Source organism: Mugil cephalus, chromosome 22 (genome assembly GCF_022458985.1).
Source record: "Mugil cephalus isolate CIBA_MC_2020 chromosome 22, CIBA_Mcephalus_1.1, whole genome shotgun sequence".
In the NCBI taxonomy this organism is placed as follows: Eukaryota; Metazoa; Chordata; class Actinopteri; order Mugiliformes; family Mugilidae; genus Mugil; species Mugil cephalus.
In genome coordinates, this window is record NC_061791.1 from 13041947 (window position 1) to 13057777 (window position 15831).

Consider the following 15831-nt stretch of genomic DNA (forward strand, 5'->3'; position numbering starts at 1 on the left):
ACAGAAGGTCAGTTCCCTTAAATCAGCACATCTTTGAGCCTCCACATCCTGGGCTGGACCACTCCAAAGGGGGAGGGACGGGGCTTCTCTTTGAGGGATGGCCATGATGGACGCGTTGCCGGCGTAGCAAGAATTGGCCCGGAGGAACCCGCCCTTTCCTCGGGGGGAAAACGCTGATCTGAGAGGATCCTTCTCCCACCAGCTGACAAGTCGATAGACAAATGGCTCGGCTAGTGTCTAACCTCTTAAACTACCGGCCCTCCTCCTCCTCCTTCGACTCCTCTGTGTACGCGCATCCCCCTGTCATCCAAACACACCCACCTCCTCTACTCAATCTACTGTGCACACATCCACATGACTAATTCGTACAGCCTCAGCTCTATCAGATCGCAGTGACCAGAACACGTTCTCCGGCTGCTGGATGGGGTTTTAATTAAAGATACCGCCGCGGCCACTAACATCCCTTCATGCGCTTCCCCCGCGTCCTCAACATCCAGGAGGAGCACAATCCGGCAATCTGCGCCGGCTTGCTGAGCTGCTCCGCAATTCACCACGAGCGTCACGGGTTTTATTGCCGGCATCTGCGCGCGAGCGCACCTGAGGACGTGCGGCGTTTGCTCGGCACGTCCTCGCTGATTCAACGTTTTGACCGAGGCTCTCTGGAACTCACCAGGACTCTCCGGGGAGTTTTTTTTTTCTAAACGCGGCACTTCACGGGTGGAAGGGCAGGAATGAAGTGTGTAAGGGGCGATATCTTTTTGACATCACCATTTCCAAAGGCCAGTGAGTCTCTCCCGTAAATGCTGGAGCCCTGAGAGGATCCTCACAGCCAGCATTTCATTAGAGCCCAACCACTGGTCTTTTTCCTTTTTTTCTTCCCCCCCTTCTTCTTCTTTTTTATTGTCCCAGAGCACTGCCAAAACGCAATCAATAGGACTTTAGGAAAACTGGGTGCAATAGTGCACACTTTTTACTGTCCCGCAATCAATAGCAACTGGGGAAAAAAACAGTGCCATGAGCAAATATTGAAGCTTTCACACACACACACATGCACACACACACAATCACAATCACAGACGGGAAGTGCCCCCAGACACAGGACACAAGGGGGTTGTTTAGACCGGGCTTAGATTACCTTGAAAAATCCACCACAGGTTCCTGTAGCAACTGTGATGGATTCATTGAAGGGATTTAATTAACAAACCCTTTAAGTAATGAATCAATTAAGCGATTGATTAATGCGCGTCGTCCTCATGGATTTCGGCTGATGCTGACCATTAAAGATAAATTGCCTTCAATTTAAAGCCGTTTACCGCAGATTACATTCGGAGGGACGTCCTGCTTACCTGCGTGCACCCTGGATTTGAAATCACACAGGATTTGACAACTCAACTACGGCAAGGCCTCTTTCTCTGTATGCTAAACGCGTATTGTCTTTATCTCAGTTGAGCCTAAAACTGTGCTTCAGGGCTAAATTCTGTTAAAATCCAGCCTTTCTGCAGATTAATAACAGGCGCTTAAAGAAGGAGGAAGCTCTCTGTGACCTCTGCCAAAGCCACACTCCAGTCAGAGCTGGGGTCGACTCTAGGCGCGGCCACGATCAAACAGCGTCCGGGGACTTTTACGTAAAACCGTAGCCCGCACGCAGCATTCTGCATTCTGCAACCGTAGCACGGAGCGAATTAATATTCAGACGGAAAAGTGAAACACGGCGCTCGCAGATGGCACGGTGAAATTGAATAGCTCCACGGAAATCTCTGCAGCAAGGGAGGGAGGGAGGAAAAAAAGAAGAAAACAACAACAACAGCTAAACAGCAAAGCATAAAAAGGGAAACAGTAACAACCGTCAATATAAACAACAGTTGCCATCAGATCTTCCGGCGTCTTACATAATCATCTGGTGTTTGGCAACCGTGCTGCGCGAAAAGAAGGCAGCCGTTTTTTTTTTTTTTTTGATGAGTCTCTCGGCCGCTGGCCGGTCAAAGGGGTCACGCTTTTCAAAAAGGTTGCAATCAAGGGCGTTCTGCATTGGAGGCGCGTTACGGGAAGCGGTGGCCCTTTTTTCTTCTCGCTGTGACCTGAGCTTTGAGCTGGGGGCTTTGTAAAAGGTGACCTGATTAGGCTTTGTTCCGCGAGGGCCCCTCTTAAAGCGAAAGCGCACCTGGTGACCTCTCGTGAGTCGCGGGCTCCTCTGCACGAGCCGCCCCGCCGTATCCATACGCTCGGTGTAAACAAGCTGACAACATCCACCTCTGAGTGCAGAATTATAATTTTTTCATGATTCTCTTTTTTTTTCTTCCTCTGAATAAGGGGAAACAATAAACGGCACAAGGCAGCATCTGCTCTGAGACGCGACGAGGCCCCCTTTTCTTTTTTTTTTTATTTCTTTTCTCCAAACTCGTGTCTTCAGACGTGATGACAGGGGCTTCCCTTTCTCCACGGGCCGCGTACAGTGCGCGCATGACACCGAGCGCTTGCCACCGCTTGACCCAGATCTGCCTGGGGCTGCTTGGAGCAGAGCTTCCACGCCACCTGACTGTCACTCTCCTCCTCTTGGATTCCCAGGGCCGCGCTTCTATCTTTGGCAAATGAAAACTGACTGGTTTGCGTGTTGTCGGGCCTAGTATACACACACACACCGCCCGGCGCGGCTCACCCTGTGGTTTTACCTGAAAATCAATAACTGCAACTGTCATTATGCAGACTGGTGGTCTGCTTGGGGGAGGTGGAGGGTGCGCAGGCTGCCCCTGGGATGCGCAAGGTTTTATGAACGACGCAATTCAACCGATCCCCCGTTCATCTTTCTAAGCCCATTTTTCTCAGATATCTCCCGGGGTTTTCATCCAATATATTAAGATTTACAGCTAATGTGTGCTGGTAAACGTCCAGACCCTGCTATCTTGGATCACTTCAGCCACGGCGCCGTGGAGGAGCAGATACGGATCAATCATCCGAGATTATCCAATTTGTCTCTTCTGTGGCTGCGGACCCAAATTCCCTCATTATTTGCAGCACTTAAGAAGATACTTGTCTCCAAATAATCTTCACATTAAAGTGGGAAATACTCCACCACTTTGACACTCCAGCAATGAATCTCGCCTTTTTTTAAACACCACGCCGCTGCTGCGGCGTTAAGAGAGAACTGCAGGCCATCTTGATTTTCAGAGATGCTCCCGTTTTTTTAATCATAACCCCCGGGTTGCTTCAATTTAACGCCGCAAATTATTTTATTACAGCGGGTAACTTGTCTCATTACCTGGATTTCATTTCTTTTTTTTTTTGTACTCAAACGCCTGGATTTCCCGCAGAACTGTTCCATGAATCTGTCAGGCTCTCTTATTGCCATGTGACGAATACCTCGGCCAATGGAGAGCAAAATGGGATCCGCTCCGTCGCCTGAATTATTGAAGTGGGCAGCGTGGGAAATTTATGGCGCAAAATTCATCCTTGCTTCCAGTGCATAATGTCTTAAGCACGTTTTCAGTCCCGGTCCTCACCCACCCCGACCGCCGTCCCATCCCAGGTTCTCGGTGTCACATTATGCAAGCGGTTCAATGAGGCCTACAACTCCCCAAAATACGCTTCCCCAACAGGCTGGCGACATTCCCTTTGCCAGTTATCGCTAGATCACCAGCCATAACACCTTAACTGGTAAGGAAACAGCTCAGCTAACGTACCGCCTGCAAAACACAAAAGAGGCGACCAGTCTGTCGATGTGACAGCGAGGACGACTAAAAATATGTTTTCCTCTCTTCCCCGTTTCTCTCCATCCTTTCCGGCTGAACCTGGAAGTGATTGTGCAGGACAAACCCCGATGAAAAGATGTGGCGTAGCGAGACTAAAAAAAAACAAAAAAGTAGGTCTGCTCCGTCCAAGGCCCCTCATGCCCGCCTTTCATTATCCTCACCCCCCAAAAGACTGCCACTAATGCAGTCCTTTGAATTCATTTTATCTGTTCCTGCCATTAGGCCTCACAGCCGGCTTTGACCTTGGCCATTCTCGGGAGGCTAAATTGAGCACGTTCGACGCCGTTTTTTTAAAAACGAGAGCCTCATCGCCGACCCGCCGATTGCGTCTCCTTACGTCCGACGTGACCGGCTACTCCCCCCCCCTAACCCCCTCGAGGCTGTTCGGTGTCAAGTTAGAAAGCAAAGAAAATAGTGCAGGCTTAGGGGAAAGAGGGAAAAAAAAAAAAAAAAGCGCCTCGTGTGAAAGCACAACATGATACAGACAAACAACTCGGCGGTGAAGGTCAAAAATATTGCCTTGCCAGTCAACAAGCTCAACAATGCTGATGGCCTGGATCTAATGAGAGTCGGCCGCATTGACACAGCCACGGGCAGCACTTTTTTGTACTGTTAGGTGGCTACACAATCCTCTTTGTGACCTCTGTGGAAAAAAGGCTAGTATGCCACAGTAAATTAAAACTCCAGAGGAAGGCTTCGGGACATGTGCCAGTACAAAATCCTTAACTCCCCTTGTCTTGCTTTTTTGGCTGACAGACCAATTTTCTTTTTTTTTTCCCCCTCCCCTTGCCGCCTCTCTTCGGGAAGCCTGGACATCCTCTACCCAGCAGTAGTCATGGACTCACCCGGAGGAGGAGAAGAGGGAGAGAGTATCTGCCACACTGCTCGACCTGAATACCCGCCCAGGGCTTGAGGCAAAGAGGGGATGGTGAGCCATTCCAAGCCATGCTTTTCAACCAAAAAAAAAAAAAAAAAGGCCACAAAGGAAACCCATGACCGTTTCCTAAGTGCCAAAACAGACTCTGCTGGCCCCGGGGCATACATGAATAAAGGGAATATTAAGTGCTGTTTCTTTTGTGCCAGCTTTAAACAGAACAGCAATTCCCCGGGTTACGCCATTTGACTTTTATAAGGAGTTTGAGCAGTAAGTGTACTCAACCCCTGCATGAAGACCTCCCCCAGACAGATGTGATTTGCACTGGGCTGCATCCTAGGTGGAATTAACGACCGGGTCCAGGGCGATAATGTGCCACGCCGAAACACCGGTTGAGTTATGACTCATTAAACCCCACGCCATTCACAGCTGAATGTCAGCAAACTCAATTAATTACCCCCACCAAAAAGCCGGACCAGTTGCACACAATGCAGCCACGTCCGCAGGCTGTGCAGCCCAGATAGCGTGGCAGCGATGGCAGACACATTGTGGACAACGAGGGTATTGGGGGCAAACCGATCCCCGCTGGGAGGTGCGTGGACCGTGATCGGGATTGAAATTTATCTCAACATAAAGAGGGTCAGAAAACACAATGGGAGGTGAATGGAACAACATCAGAGCCGCTTGACCTCAATGTTACCCTAAAGCTAGACTCTAGTGCCATCTATTGAGAACGCATACAACAAATCAGGATCTCTGTGCAAACAGATTGCTTTCGGTGCTCCTTTTTTTTAAAAAACAAAATCATTCCTGTACACCTTGAAGGTCCAGATTATTTGTTCGATTATATAGAACGCTGATTAATCGATCATCCCCGAGGAGGATGACTTGTTGACAAAGAGGAATGCAGGTGAGAGAAATCCAAACAGAGCGTATCTGCCTCATGCAGATGAGCCTAGCTGCTTCTGTGTTCTGACAGGATTTTCTTCTTATCATTATTTTATTTTAGATCGACTTAAAAGAAATTATTAAATATTCGATTACCATGGACGCATTCCCGCATTGGAGTTGCGGAAAACTTCCCGTGAACTACATGGAATGCGGTGGCGCATTGAAACAGAAAAAAGAGAGAAAGAGTGAGAGAAAAATCGCCGAGAGTTCTGAGTGATTACCTTCTTTCAGCAGACGGGAGTGAATGAGGAGAATGAGAAAGCAGCAAATCGCCGCTCCGGTCAGTGCCCACGCAACTCTGAGCAGCTGCATCCTGGCGTAGGAAGGTCTGTGGCGGACCGAGATCAGTCGTGCAGCGGGAGAGAGACAGAGTGTGTGTGTGAGAGAGACACTCCACCTCAGCTCACAGACACGCACCGACTCATATTCTGCTGGCCACGTAATTCAGCATTCATCCACTACTTCGGGCAAAATCCGTACTTGATAGTCCGGTGACAGAAAGAAGAGCTGGGATTCCGCAAAACAACAGCGACACAGAAAAAAAAAAAAAATAGATCTATGCGCGCTTGCTTCTCCGCCGGTGCGTCAGAGTGGCTCCAAACAGAGGGGCCATTAACCCCCAATCACCGCCTGAAGAGCTGGCATCTTTCCTCACAGCACTTCTTCTTCTCTTCCTTTGCTTTTCTTTCCCCCCCCTCCTTCAGGAATCTCTCGTCGGTTTCGCGGGACTCTCGCTCGCGACGGATTCGGCGGGTCGGGCTGCGCCTCTCGGCGTGTCTCCGTCTTCCAGTGCGCACGGCGGTCCACGGCGATGCGGCGCGCAGATGATGATCACCGCTCTCCGCTGCATGTTACGCACATCTCTCCCACTGCTGGAGAGGCAGAGGCAAACACTGCCAACCAAGTCGCCTCTCAGCCCCCCTCTCCCTCTCTCCGTCTCTCTCTCTCTCGCTCTCTCGTTTTCCCTCGCTCTCTCTGTCGCACTCCGTCTCTCTCTCTCTCTCTCTCTCTCTCTCTCTCTCTCTGTGTGTTCTTTTCTATATTGCTCCCTCGTTCCGCCACTCTCTCTCTGTCTCTCTCTGCCTCTGTCGCGGTTCCCCACTCTCCCCTCCGTATCCCTCTCGCTTCAGCCCACTGCAAACCCTTACCATTTACGCACGGGAACAGTTAGCTCCACACACCAGACATCTGGACAATCCGCCTTCTCCTTCATCTGCGCTGCCTCTTGGAAAGATTTCCACCCCAAAATCAAAGAATCACCCTGGCCGACAGCCTCCCTAGACCTTTTCTTTAAAGGCTGCAGAGCAAAGGCCCGGCAACGCGGGTTATCTGGTTTATTCTCCTATCGGATAATCTATAAAGATCCAAACAGTTGCAGGCGCCAGTGTCGGCTCATCTCACTTTATGTCCTTGCGTGCATTCTCCTCGTACAAGATCGACTTCTTTTCCCCCCCTCTGCTTAGCTCCAGGTTACGTCACAACTCCTCCAAATAATCTCCTCGAGCTACAAAGCATGAGACAGTGCTGTTGTAAATGGGCGCTTCCACTTCGGAATAGTAGTGAGCGTGGGCTGCAGGTGAACATTCACAAGTTAAACCAAAATAGAATATTATCTGTTGACTTTTGTTTCACATTTTTTTTTTTTTTGGCAATTTTCTGGCTAAAGGATTTTTTTTCTCTCTGCAGCTCATCCATGGATGCAGCAAAAAAATGTAAAACAGAGTGCAGGGGGAACTCTACACCTCCATATTAGTCATGCCTCTCGGTTATTGGAACAAACTAAAGGCTTGTGGAGGGCCTGAGGCTCTGTCTTCGGGATTATCCAACACCCCCTGGAACCTATTACAAAAGTATCCCAAAATTTCATCATATTATAAGCATAAAGAACTGATGCCACCACAAATACTTAAAAATCCCATGTTTAAAAGGATACGTGTGGCCTGTGAGTGAGAGTAGTCCGGCTAGAGAAGGACCAATATTGGAGAAGAAAACAATAGCATGTGTAATCCTCTTCCCCGCTGAGCGTCAAGCACAGCTATTGTGTATGTTTTATGTATTATTCTTTTTTTTCGTGCACTGGTAAAGGCTCGCTCCACGTGGGATGTGACAGGAGACGGAAATATCCTGCCATTCATTTGTTCAGCTAGCGAAGCCAGTCAGCCGTTTTAGGGGAGACCGCCCGGTTTGCGCACAATAACCCATATGGACGCTCAAATGATCACAGCGGCAGAGGGCTGCGTTTCCTCCTCGGGGGTAATTGTGAGTTTTATCCCCACGTCTGTGTATTTATAATTGAATCAGAAATGACATGCTTCGACGACTGACGGCGCCACTCAAACCAGAAAACTGTCATTGCATGTGTCAATAAGGTTGGCCCCTGCAGCTATGACGACTAATTAGATGATAACAGTCTCCGTTGGCTGAAATGTGTGCCAGACTGTGTGTGTGTGTGTGTGTGTGTGTGTGTGTGTGCAATGCTCCAAATGTCTACGCATTTGTTTGCACGTCACTAAGTTTGTATGAATGTGTGTGTGTGTGTGTTTCTTTCCTGGAACCTCCCGGCTCCTTCTCTGAAGCTGCCATCCTTCCATCTTTACGACACAGAAAGCAATTAACAGAGGCTCGACCTCTATAAAGATTTGGGTTAGGAAGACTGTATGTACTGTATTCTTGGGACTGTGTCTGTGTGCAAGTCTAACATAATCATATGCTGAGCCTATGCTCGCAGGAACTAAATATAACTCTGTGCATGTGCGTACAGCCTAATTAAGAAACGGTTGCAAACACTGAGACAGAACGATGCAGTTTCCAGAGGAACCAATTACAACTATTCACAAGGTTGCCACCTTCGCGCACCTGGCCTCGACTTCGCGTCTCGTGCATTTGAACCTGTAAAACAATCCCACAGCATTCGCACCATATGTGCGCCGCTCAAAACACAGAAACTACCGGTTTAGAGTGGCAACAGTCATTTGTGCAGCTATGAGTAAATATTTAGAACGTGAAGAGGATTCCGCGTCTGCTGCTTCCGCACCTACCAGCAATTTGTCTTTTGTGTTATTTATGAAGCGGAAACGCGTGGCCCAACGCTAGCTGTGCTCCGCAGACGAGCAGACGAGCCTTGAGCTCTGCTCAGCACGGAGCAACCCCTGAAAACGGAGCATCTATTCACGCAGAGCGCAAACTCAAACGGCGTGGAAAATAGGGCGACTGTTGCTGGAATTCGGCTCCCTTCGCGTGTCATTATAAGTTTGCGGTAAAAATAGAGCAGCATAAACAGGTAAGCACAAATGTGTTTTTATGCCATGGTTGATCATGAAGAAGTGTGGAGTAATTAATGTTTGAATAAGTAGGAAACAACTTGGTTGGTACATTGCACTGAAATAGGAATTAAATGACTACATCAGATTACAGTAATGTACTCATGTAACTCTTCAGGACTGATTCCCATTAGAGTCCAATGTTTCACTGACCCGTCCATCCACCCCATGCGAAAATGATAAAACCACAATAATAAAACCACAACCTGCAAAATCCATCTTTTTCTTTTCCTTTAAACTGGTTCTCCAGGAATGTCGGAAAGTACTGCACTTTCACAAAGTTGGGCAACCTAAGAGACGCAGATTTTAAAAAAGAATACTGAAAATCAAAGCGCCAGACACAGAGAAATCTTCTTCCTCTGATATGTTAAACACCAGAAAACGCTGGATCCTAGATTTTCCATAATTCAACTCGAAAGCATTTTTTATTCAACGTCATAGGGGTTATTTTTTCAGAATCTCCTCCAGAGCCAGAGAACTGAACCTCATTTGTAACATTTGTGCAGTGCAACTTAAACATTACACATATTGTTTATTTGATAAAAATGACAACTTTGTCCAGCGTCATTGTGTCTTTGCACAAATAAGGCTTCATAGCCTTGTGGACCAACAGTTTTATTTAAGTGGTGTTACAAATTCCAATTACATATTTTTGTTTGCATGCTTCTCCTGGAAGCCCTTTCCTATATTCGATGGGGATGTTTAGAAATACATTTTATAGAGTTTTTTTTTTTGTTTTTTGTTCTTTTTGGTAAATTATTGAACAATTTCCTTCCCCTCTTTCCACACTTCATCCACCTACACTGCTGCTACATCTCCTCTCTCACTTTCTCCTTCTCTTTACCGCCACCCCCTCACTGCTATGCTTTTCCTTGCCAGGAGCCAGGAGAGGCGTTACTTGCTTTGTCCTCTGTGCAGGTCACTGGCTCGGTGCCAGACAGAGCCCATGCCAATAAAAGCCATGAGTAATGGCCTAAAACTTCTACATTCGCTGTGTTTCCCATTATTTCCCATGGCCAATAAATCTGAAAGAGGGCTTAATCAGAGGGAAAAGCTGGAACATAAGGCCAGTGTCCAGTAGGGTGTCCGACGCCACAAAGATTCTTACAGTTTAATCAGAGATAAAAGTTGTGGTGGCAGCCACCAATATGGCTTTCCTCATGACCCACTTTGTCTTCTGACAGGTGGAGCCATTATGGTTTAGGCAGATGAACATAACGCTGCTGTCATGAAACAAAGCTGCCTCTGGGCCTCTGAGACAAGGTCGACTCTAAATAAAGTCCCTTAAGAACCTAATAGGCAGATAATTGAATAAACATTTCAGAATCCATGAATTACTCAGGGAGGAATCCAAGTTTCACAGCAGGATTTAAAAACCTAATAGATTATTTAAAGCAGAAGTCCAACCAGATCTGGAAGGATCACAAATATTAGCATTATCCCCAAGCATTAAGCAATTTTGATTATTATTACTAGTTAATGTACAATATATTTATGGAAGATAATTGCCCTTTCTTCCATAGCAGCCTTACAAACACTTTACATACCGCTAATTGTCTTAATACTTAATGTCTTATAGCTGTTTGGTTTCCTCATGGTTACACTATGTCGGAGTCTCATATAGTAGTTTTTTTTACTTAAGAACTTTAGAATTCTTTAGATCATTTGAAACCCCTTTAAACTCTTTAATCTCCGTGTTTGGTCTCCACCGACTCCAGAGGGGAAGTGGCTAGCTATTTAGCTGCTAAATGTGCTGCAGATTTCACTAGATAGCAGCTAGCTTCGCCTGTCTGCAGTTTGGTGGAGGTTAGGTCGGGCAGAGAGTTGCTTTTCAGGGCTATCTACGCAATTGTTTCTGACTGTCTAACTATAGCTATACAATTCAGACAAACAACTTGACATGTCAACACAAATATGGCTGTGATCCAAAGTTAACATACCAAAGGTAGTAAAGCTGCTGAATGCTAGAGCTGCTACATTGCTCATTCCTGTAGCTGTCACTTTCACCCCCTTTTTTTATTTCAATAGATAATCCTTATTTTTATTTTACTTTAATCTAATATTTATTTTATCCTTCTTGTGGGTTTTAAGTGTTTACTTTTATGTGCAATGGAGCTCCTGTGACAAACTAATTTCCCTCATGAATCATGGAAGTCTAAACCAAGTAAAGGTAACCTACGTGATAAAATCTGTCATAGTAAATACAAATTTGTCTTTTTAAATCTTTTCGTCTAATCAGTATTTTCTTGGGCACAGATTGAGTGTTTTCACATTAGCGAAGGGGAGGCATTGTGCTTGCCTTCTCTCGTTGTCAATCACCTGACAGCCATGGGAAAGCAACCAGGCGTCTGCCAGGAAATAATCCATCAAAACCACATCACCTTAGACGTCTGTCACAATCGTGTCTTTGTGTTTTAGAAGCATTTGTTAGCGGAGACGTAGGTAAATATCCCGCGTGTTTTATGTGAACATGTCTATGCCCGCTCGTTAAGGCAGCGCTAAACACGTGGAGGAAATCCAAAGATAGAAATATGTGAGCTATAAAGAACATATCAGTGCCATTTATAGCTCATTTATTTCTATGAAGGGCGTATTAGCAGCCTAAAATAAAAGAGAAATTACTTTTATTACTTTTTCTGTTCTAATTTTGTTCTATTCTTGGAGCACACAAGGGCCCTACTTAGCCTAAATGAAGAAAAGGGTTCATAGAGAGTGCACATTTTTTAAGAGGTTTCTGTCAGTCTGCATCCATTCCAGTCAACAAATGAGTGACCTAACTGAATTGTGTGCTATTCAGCTGGATATTTCCTACTGTTTAGACATGTTGCCTCTCCACGGATGTCATTTCTTTCGCTTTTACGCAGTCACTATGTCCAGAATCTACAGAGGAATATGACTGGACGTACAGCTCGCAAGGGAACTGCTATATGCGTTAAGATATATATTTCATTCTGAACGTCTTAAATGTTCTAACATGCTGCTCTTTTTAATTTGAAGTAGTGTCGACCGCGGCGCGTTAAGCAACAGTTATTATATTATTCATTATTAACTGTACACACGCAGCCCACATTTAATTAAGTCTTACAGGAAATGTGATATATATCAAGCTGACAAACACCACAGATACCAACTTACTTACTGAGGTACCAACTTTCCTTTGACTACAGGAAATGTAAGAAGCAAACAAGCACCAGCAAGACAGGCGTCCACATCAACAGCTTCAATTAATTTTGTTTGCGTGATATACAGACTATTCCCCCCTTAGTGGTAATGCATTTCTTTGCGGTTGGATGGCAATTTCGCCGCAGGCATGGGAAAGAGGGTAGAAATGGTCTGACTGGAAATGACTCAACAACAACAAAAATAGACCTTGAGTCTTTCTGGTTTACAAGTCGCTTAGATTTTTGTTGCCATGATTATGTGTTTACAGTGAGACCACGGTCGGGCAAGTAGATCGCTCGTCTGCCGGTTGCCATTTCATTTTTCAACTTCCTAGCACAATCTGCATGGTCTCCAAAACCAACTCTGAAAGTTACAAACATTTAAAGCATAGGTCTTAAAGCATAGGGGGGGTCGCAAAATGTTTGATTGATTAGACACTTTTTTTTGAAAAAGATTTCCCCCAAAAAATACACATTAACATGATTCCAGCATATTTTAGTAAAGGGATAAATGGGAGCAGAAGATGTTATCTGTCAGTCAACACTTCACTCATTCAGTGATACAGGAGCTGTCTCTACACCGTTTCACACAGAGCGCCACATTACCCCTGTCAATCTAAGCCTCCTGTACACAGTAGGCCCCGCCCCTTTTAAGTATTGGTCCACCTCCTATGTCCGTTGCTGACGTACCTAGAGCAAAACGTGGCAGCCCACGGCTTCGAGCGCAAACACTGCTGCGTGAACAAATGGTTGGGTTAAATGCAGAGAGAGAATCAATTACTATGAGGGATCAGTAAAGGAAATAAAATTAAAAATTGCCTAGAAAATAACCAGCACTTCCCTCACTCACAAAATGTTTGTTAGGAGAATTTGGTCTAGAATGGCTCCATTGGGAGTTACTTATGCCCAAAGATCTGCCAGACCAATCATTTATTTGGGTGCGATTCATGCATTTAAAACCAAATGTCTCTGATCAGCTGTAGGACTATTAAATTGCATGGGGAGTTTTTTTTCTCTGTATTAGTTGAAAAGCTCCCATAAATTAAATCCAAGTAGTGTGTTGCCCCCAGGTATGTTCCTTAAGTGCACCTGATTCTTTCTTGTTCTTTGTTTACTACTGAGACCTACAGACATCTCGTTATGACATGTAAATTCACTGTGCTAAAACCCACGTGAAACCTCACTTAGCTTCCATCTTATTGATAGTAAAACACACATCAGCATATTTAACACAACTGAAAATGTAGCCGGGATCAAAGATTTGTATAAAACCTATGGTTGAATCAGCAGAACAAATAGAATCCTGGTAACAACTGACACTTTCTTAAACATACACAGCATCAACAAACACCACAACTCCGTTGAGATACGGAAACATGAATGAAAACTCTGATGAATGAAAAGCAAGTTTGACAATTGAGTTGGAGGAAAATTGCCTGAAACAGAATTCAATACATTTTTCATGTTGTTTTTGCAATTTTATGTATAGGGCTATAAAGAGCAGATAAAATAAAGTCTTAAGTGGACAGCTAACAAGAAAATCATCTTTTGGTGTGCTGTTACTGTTACTGCGCCGCCCATTCATCTTCAATCTCAAAGGCAAACAAAAAAAAAACAGCCTTGATGTTAAAATGCTTCAACAACACGTACACAACTACATCCACCCAGTGGTTCCTCTGTCAATGATACCCAGGGGATACAGCATGGCTAAATGTGTTAAAATAACATTCGCTCTGACACGAGACCACATTAAAAAGCTATTAGAACAGGAAAGTAGTACACGTGGCGCGTTTCTGCCTTCCTGCCTCTATTAGTCGCATTCGCTGCATATGGGTGTAAAAGATCAGAACCGCTGCCTTGGAGACTACAGCATTCGCAAAATTGCGTCTTATTTGGAGAATACTTCACAAGTTGCGCCCCTTCTCATTTCATTTTTGTTTAACGGCACGGCACTAAAAACATTTCTAGTTAGTACCACTGACCAAGGAGCTGCCCCACTTAAACAGTCAATGCGTGATGTTTAGTTCAAGAATTCAAAGTCAAAGTTTGACATTTGCCATCACATCATAAAAGGGTTCATTGCATGCCAAACATGCTCTGTCAATTTTTTTTTAATTTGTCTCTGTTCCCATTGGGCTGCTATTATCGCTGATGCATTAACATGTGAACAACATTTAAAAGTCAGAGCCAACAGAGGTGGAATGCATCAAGAGAAGATCTGAAGCAGACATTTAAAAGTCATGCGCAGCAATTGTTAAGTTAACTTAACTAATTATTTTGAAAGAAGTCAGTCTCACTAATTTCCACAACACTGCTGGCACCGTGGCACGGAATAAGATGGAAAACTAAATTGGAATTGTGGCGCAGAATGAGAATAAAAATGATTCCCTGTATACCAGCGCGGTGATAGTGCTTTTATAATGGGTGTCAAGGAAAGTTACAGTGTAAACTTCATTCTTAACTATTTTAATTTAGTTTTTAAAATCAGCGATCGCTGATAAACTGCTGATAAGTCCCGTGTCAATGCAGAAGCCTCTGTGGGGAGACTTCGCTCGACGCAAGCAACCCGGGAGGAAGGCTGAGTCCGTCATTTAAATATTGATCAACTTTTGTAATGAGGGTGTCATATTCAATCTGTTAAGATGTAATTAAAAATCAATATTCTATCAACATTAAATGAACCACACTTTCTGTGTTATTCTGGATCGACCGAAAGAAAGTTAATTGACTCGAGTCTCAATTTTGTTACCAATCTTCAACGCTGTTTTTTTTCTTTTTCTTTTTTTTTTTTTTTTCTTTAAATGTGGTTGAAATATCCTGTCGGCACATTGAGGAACAGTTCAACGCATGTCTGGCAGGAAGGCTGGGAGAAACTGAAGGATGCTTAAGCTCTTAACTCACAGAGGAGCTCATCTGGGACTACACAGACAGACGAGACTACAATGTGGGCATAAGGCCAGCAGAAAAATGGATGCTATATGGAAAGACTGAGGTCATAATATGTTTCTTTGCTCCAGTGTAAGCAATAAATGTGCAGTAAGGACAAAAGACAGTCATGGAAACTTCGTCTCAATGTGTTTTTTTGTTTGTTTTTTGTGGAAACCAACAAAAGTCCTGTGTCAGGTATTGATATGCAACCTTGTTCATATATATATTAACCGGTTGCATAACTTAAAAACTGTGCACAGTTAAATGGAAGGTCAGTATCATACATCCGTTCATTAAGTTCCCAAGAGATGGCGCTATGAGGTTTGGAATAGATACCTCTGTCCCTTGTGATTGGCCAGCCTCTGTTGGTGGTTTTACAACCGAGGAAGCTAGCTACCACCTCTCATGTGACGTAACAACAGCCCAAGTTTTAGTGAGCTAGCTGGACATGGATGAAACTAAGAGAGAAGGCGACCATACACGTCTTGAGCCCTCTCCTAGCAAGTGATGAATCGTCGGCTTTTTAAAATCCGTGTCCAGGAAATGATATCAGAGTTATCAACATTTGTCACTACTGGTATATAGATAATGGCAACTGCAAGACATATCAACTAAAAACACTTAAAAATGTTGAAATTAGGGGAACTTTGAAGAAGCTAGCTTAACATAAAGATAGTTAGTCTGGCCACGATCACATGGTAAAAATGTATGTCAATTAGAAGTCAGCCCTAAGAAGTTTGTTACATCCGCACAAAAACTAATTGCAAAAAAAAAAATACCTGACTGGTGATCAGCTCGACTTTCAACTTGTTTTATCTTTTGAGCTTCAGTGGATTTAACTAGTTTTGAAC

At 44.7% G+C, this 15831-nt stretch overlaps 1 protein-coding gene across 3 annotated transcripts in view; it reads right to left on the reverse strand.

Moving 5' to 3' along the window:
* The window catches only part of LOC125000082 (chemokine-like protein TAFA-5), a 149127-nt gene that overhangs the window by 97610 nt on the left and 35686 nt on the right, over window positions 1-15831 (reverse strand). The window contains exon 1 of one of the 3 annotated variants that reach the window (XM_047575440.1): window positions 5793-6593. The exons of the other annotated variants lie outside the window; for them this stretch is intronic. Coding sequence (XP_047431396.1) covers window positions 5793-5883 — 91 coding nt within the window. The 5' untranslated portion in view covers window positions 5884-6593. Of the gene's footprint in view, window positions 1-5792; window positions 6594-15831 lie in introns of those variants that run through there. 3 annotated transcript variants of the gene reach the window in all.